This window comes from Medicago sativa, chromosome 1, assembly GCF_051527215.1.
Source record: "Medicago sativa cultivar Bolivia chromosome 1, Bolivia_mono, whole genome shotgun sequence".
Lineage (NCBI taxonomy): Eukaryota > Viridiplantae > Streptophyta > Magnoliopsida > Fabales > Fabaceae > Medicago > Medicago sativa.
In genome coordinates, this window is record NC_140749.1 from 27,156,182 (window position 1) to 27,162,577 (window position 6,396).

Sequence of the window (6,396 nt, forward strand, 5' to 3'; positions counted from 1 at the left end):
ACACACGATAGTTGAAGAACCCACCAGTATACTTATTTGGCAGACCAAATTCTACCTCATTTTCCAACATATTTTCACGAGTGTAATTAGTAATTCGTTACTAAACATATAATATGCAAAAGTAACAGTAAAAAATATAGTCAAAGTCCACCATTATTGATGCATCTAGTTAGAAACTTCATAATTATGATAACTTGTCAATGCCATGGTAATGTTCTTCATAAACAATTTATCATATATAAGTTTATCAGACAAAGGTGAAAGCCTACCTCGATAGAAATAAAAAACACAATTCCCCGACTGCATTTTCTGAAAAGAATTAAAGGCTTCGTCAATAAAGATCACACGATTTCTGTTACCAACACAGAAATATGAAGCAGAAGTAGTTCAGTAAGTATTATTATATATTCTCTTGTAACATATTGACAAGGAATGCTATTGTTATATTATTGAAACATTGGCCGTCTCTTTGTTGTTCTATTGAAACCCTATATTGTTAACACTAAGAAGTAGTTCAAGGCAATAATAATCATGACAATAAGGTAAAAGGTTGTCCCTATTCAAATTTTACTCATATCGTTCATTGTGAGAATCATGGACCAAATTCAATAGTAATGTTAGATAAATTGCAACAAACATTCACAACTTACAGCAATTGCTAAGCTCTTGTGACGTTAAAATGGCACATCTCTCCAAGTGTGGACATCCACAATTGAAAATATGGGACGTTCGAGGTCCTGCACACGAAATTTAAGATCATTAGTAATAGTAACATGATATTTTGATTTTGAGGGTTAGACCCCAATTATTCCACAATTGTGCATTAATGAATCCTTATAATGTTAAATGAAATGCCAATGAGCAAGATAAATTCAATAGAACAAGCAATGTGCAAGCATAGGCAGCAAATGATCTCTTTGAACGGGGAGCTTGGCAATTTTCTTGATCTTCTTCACCCTCCTCTCATCATTATAGACAAGAAAGAATGTTTTCAACATACATGAACCATCATTTTGTTATTGCTGGATCTCAAAGAGGCCTTCTTTTATTGCCAGATCAAAGGAACTACAATAGTATTGCTTAAGGCTGGGAACTCATTCAGACACATCTCTTCAGAAGCCTCTAAAATAGCAAACCACCAAAAGGTTTTCTCACATGTGACACTATAGTATTAAGAAATTCTCACGGCCTCTTACCAAAAGGGAAAGTATCTTTAAAAAGAATAAATGAAAAAATAACTAGAAAATTTTGATTAAGCGAAGATACACAATTAACCAATTTTTGTCTTTTGGTTCATAAAAATTCTGGTAGACCTCTTAGTAGTATTATTATCATATATTATATATTAGGCTGCAGCTGTAATGTTATTAGGCAGTCCGCATATGTTATTAGACAGATTTTATATAGATTGGGGAGACCAAGCTCTCGAATTCTTGGAAGAGACCAAAAATCTTGAACTTCTTGGATATGAAGTGACTGTCTTACTTTCATTTGTTTTCTCTCAGATATATAATTTTGTAAACTAGATTTTCTTCTATTGTAATCCAAATTCTGGCTACAGTAACCGTAACCAAAGTTGTTCAATAAAAGTCAGTTATTTCCTTTATAGTTTTATGTTTGGTATCAGTCACTCTCAAATTCTTATGTGATGAAGTTTGTTAAGACAAGAATCACATTGAGATAGATATATTAATAATACAGAAATAAGTTATCAGCAGGGCTGCAAAAACTGAAACTCGAGGCAGTAGAAACAGACATTTTTTCAGCAATAAATTATGAGTTGTGGATTATATAATCAATGGTTTTAAGAGAGTAATGAAAGATAAGATACGTAGATATTTTAATCATATGTGTTTTAGATTTTCATTTTCTTTTTTGTGGCTCAGTTAAACTCGTTACCTCCTCCTCATGTTTCTGATCAAAACCATAATAAGTCTAAGTCTTCAACTTAAAGACAAAAGTGGAAGACTTTAATGAGCCTGAGTCTTCACTATGACAAATAGGAATATCAATACAATGCATTATAAATATCACCTACATCTCCCATTATAATGCATTCATCATAATATAAGTGTCTAGTTCAATTATATATATTTCATTGTGTTGAAATTTCCAAAATGCGTCAAAGAATGAAGCTATTACCAATGTCGTGTCTTATTTTGTTCTTCTATGTGTTTGTAATTCCCACATCACCTCATGCTGCATCAAAAGACCAAGGTAGCGAGGCTGATGCTGTGTTAAAGTGGAAAGCAAGCCTTGACAACCATAGCAGGGCATTGCTCTCTTCATGGATTGGTAATAATCCATGTAGTGGTTGGGAAGGAATCACGTGTGATTATGAATCAAAGTCCATCAACAAGATAAATCTTACCAATATTGGACTAAAAGGTACGCTTCAGGGCCTCAATTTCTCATCACTTGCAAAAATCCACACCTTAATTTTATCAAACAACTTCTTGCACGGAGTTGTTCCACACCATATTGGAGAGATGTTTAGTCTAAAAACTCTTGATTTGTCGGTTAACAATCTCTCTGAGTCAATCCCACCATCCATAGGTAATTTGATTAATTTGGATACTATTGACCTTTCCCAAAATACTCTCTCTGGACCAATTCCTTTCACCATCGGAAATTTAACGAAGCTAAGTGAATTGTATTTTTATTCAAATGCTCTCACTGGACAAATTCCACCTTCCATAGGTAACTTGATCAATTTGGATACTATTTACCTTAATGATAATGAACTCTCTGGACCAATTCCTTCAACTATCAGAAATTTGACAAAACTCAATAGATTATCTCTTTTTTCAAATTCTTTCACCGGACAAATTCCACCTTCCATAGGTAACTTGATCAATTTGGATACTTTTTACCTTTCAAGCAATTATCTCTCCGGACCAATTCCTTTCACTATAGGAAATTTGACAAAACTCAGTGCATTATCTCTTTTCTCAAATTCTCTCACCGGACAAATTCCACCTTCCATAGGTAACTTGATCAATTTGGATACTATTTACCTTAATGATAATAAACTCTCTGGACCAATTCCTTCGACTATCAGAAATTTGACAAAACTCAATACACTATATCTTTACTCAAATGCTCTCAGCGGACAAATTCCACCTTCCATAGGTAACTTGATCAATTTGGATACTATTGAACTTCCACAAAATAATCTCTCTGGACCAATTCCTTTCACAATTGGAAATTTGACAAAACTCAAAACACTCTATCTTCATGTAAAGTGTAATATCCCGCGTAATTTTAAATAAATTGTTGTATCAGTTACATGTCAGAACGGAAATAATTTTCAAAGGATTAATTACTTATTGAGAAAATCGACGATATTTGGTAAGTTTTTCGTATTACTATTCCAACGGACATGAGAAATTAAATGGTTACAAATTAGCGGAGGATAATTGTGTCTTTTCCTTTGAAGGACATTTTGGTAACTTGGGACTAGAGATTTTTTTAAGGAAGGGCAAAATGGTCAATTTTCTTTTTATACCCATTTAAGTGACAAAGACCAATTTTCTTCTTCATTCCCCATTTTTCCACATTTCTCTAGAACCATTCCTTTCCTCCCTCTCATTCTAGAAAATCGGTTTTTCTTTCTTTCACCCAAAGCTCATCAATTTCAACTAAATACTCAAATTAATCAACTTATATTTATGAAATCATGATCTCTAAACAATTTTAGCCATTTAACCATTTTGTTTTATTCCTCTCTCTTTCATACACTCTCTGCCGAGCTCACAATGTTCCTAAGGAAGTTGGAAAATTGATTTTTTTTAGCTCACAATGGTGTTACTTGTGCCTTATGATGTGGTTTATGCTCTAAATTGGTGATTAAAACTAGAAGATGATGGAATCAAGGAATGAAGTTTGATTAGGGTTTCAAGGAGATGGCAAAAGTGGTGTGTTGCTGTTGGGACATTCACCTCAGTCAAAAGTGCTTTATTTGAGGTATAAGCTCTTTTGTAGAAAAACTACCATAATTGATCTTTTTGAACATAACATGTTAGGATTGCTGTAGGAATGGGTTAGGAGATGTGTATACATGTTTTCTTTAATTCTGGAAAAGTTGAGCAGAAATTTAATTGTTTAGAGGGCTTAAGCTGGTAGTTAAGCAGTTTTGAGAAAAATGCCTTAAATGACTAAGCTGTGGTTTAAGCTGCTATATAAGTGATTCATAGGGCTGATTATTCATGTTGGAACTGCTGTGGTAAAGGTTGGGTTGAAATTAATTTGATAGCAATCATAAGTTGGTAGATAAGCTGTTTTGGAAGTGCTTAAATAGCCAAACAGAAAACTTCTGGGGCAGGGACTGAAATGGTAATTTTTCTATATGCTGGTTGATGAGTTAGGAGTATGTACAAGTGGGTTGGACTGTTTCGGAAAAGTCAAGACCTATAAGTCGAGGCATAAGCTATTTTGGAAAATTGATTATGTAGTTTTGGAGATAGCAGAAGTTGCAGGCTGTTGATAAGATGCTTTGCAATTTTTCCAAGAGTGATTCAAGGTGAGTTCCTTTAGTTAGAAAACTCACCTTTGGGTAGTAAATTATACAATTAGATTGCTAATGTGTGATTATGAATTATTAGAATAAGTTGACATTGTTATAGCATGATTATGTTGCCATATGAATGGTACATTTGAAATAGAATAAATATGAGTTAGTAGAATGACTATTTCGGAATTAGTTATCCTTATTAGTATATTTTAAAATATCTTTTATGTTAATAAGTATGTTGATGTTAGTATAAATGTTGGAGGGAAATTAACAACGCAATTGATGCATATATACTTATAGAAATGATTTGAAAGAAAATTTGAAATGCAACCTATGAGTAATTGTTATACCCTAATTTTGGACCTAAAAATACTAACTCAATTCCTCTTTTCTTGCATTATAAGTCATTTGAACTATCTCTGATCAATTGCATCTTTCTCTGCATTTTATTTCAATGTTATTTGCAAAATTCACATGCAAGGGCATTTTAGTCATTTCCTATGTCAAAGTTTCTCTCAGTCTTTCAAAATTTTGTTTAAGACCTTTCAAATAAGTTTGAATAAGTCTTTGTTTCATTCTATGTCAAAATCCAGTTCAAAATTTGCATTTGAGGTCATTTTTGAGTCAGTTTTGCCCCTAGGGGCATTTTAGTCTTTTCATGTGGTGAAACCCTGTTTAAATCCTAAAAAATTGTCTCTGAGTCTTTTAATTTTGCTCGTATGAGTCTTTGATTCAATTTCTGTTAAAAAATCCATTTTAAATTTTGCATCTGAGTCATTTACAGTCGTTTTAGCCCCAGGGGCATTTTGGTCATTTCACACGAAATTTCGGCAGAGAGGTACTTTAAAGTACCTCATTTAGGCCGTTGGTTCATTTTAGTCCGTTTTATCAATTTTATTTGTTTCACTTTACGTTCTTTCCAATTTACCAATTTTATTCCAATTTTATTATTTTTATTTTTTTTTCATTTTAGTCCTGAAACTTTTAGAAATTGCACTTTGGTCCTTTTATGCCATCTTATTTCTTCTTAAGTCCTTTAAGTCAATTTTCGTTTTGAGTCCTTTTTTAAGTCAAATTGCAGTCCAGTCCACTATTGTTTGATAATTGCAGTTTGGTCCTTGTCTTTTGGTCAATTGCAAAGGCGTCCAGAAAGTTAGTTACAGGTCTAAGTACACGTGACAGATCATGACATGCCAGAGTATCACAAGTGGCAGCCTATAAAAGGCGCCAATCATTGCAACACCATTGATTATCTTACACATCACCAAAAACACAATTCCAACTCTCTCTCTCTGCCTTTTTCGATCAAAAGCCAAAGTTCTTGATGAACTTGATGAACATTCATCAAGAAAATTAAGAACATTCAACCCTAACCGAAACCAAAAATCACCAGAAAACGCAAATTCATCATCCAAATTCACTTTTCCTCTTTCAATAAACATGAACACATAGCAAAAAGCAGCAGAATCTATTCGTTTGGTAAAAAATCAAGCTCTCAGAGATCGAAGATCTTCATCATCGAGCACTCTTTCTTTCGCAATTCGAGCACCAGCTCAATCGCAAAGTGCGAGAGCCAGTGCGATCGCGAAATCAAGTTCGAAGAAGAGAAGAAGAAGAATCAAACAGGAAGGAATCAAGTCCAGAAAATCATCACGAAGCATCTCTGAGGTCAAGGACTAGGTCACCAATCCAAAACCCTAGGATTTCAGATCGTAATTTGAACCAGAAAAGCTCAAAGACGAAGAGGACTCTAATCCTGCAAAGCAGAGTGCAACGGTTAGGGTTTCAGCTCAAAAATCTCCAAAGAAGCAAGAAACGAAGCATTTCGCAGGGATCTCCTTCTTTATCCTCCAACCAAAGCTTCAACCAGGTAAAAATTCAAG

General features: G+C 33.8%; 1 protein-coding gene and 1 long non-coding RNA gene across 2 annotated transcripts; one reads left to right on the forward strand and one right to left on the reverse strand.

The window, feature by feature from the left end:
- Positions 1–166: 166 nt before the first annotated feature.
- Positions 167–1,013, reverse strand: LOC146953901 (uncharacterized). Its single transcript, XR_015011348.1, has 2 exons — positions 651–1,013; positions 167–309 (listed from the first exon to the last, which is right to left on the reverse strand). It is a non-coding gene; the product is annotated as an uncharacterized LOC146953901 (long non-coding RNA).
- Positions 1,014–1,990: 977 nt separating this feature from the next.
- Positions 1,991–3,338, forward strand: LOC146953902 (uncharacterized). The gene has a single exon (XM_085712370.1). The coding sequence runs from the start codon at positions 2,118–2,120 to the stop codon at positions 3,270–3,272; it is 1,155 nt and encodes a 384-aa protein (XP_085568496.1). The 5' UTR covers positions 1,991–2,117; the 3' UTR covers positions 3,273–3,338.
- Positions 3,339–6,396: the final 3,058 nt, after the last annotated feature.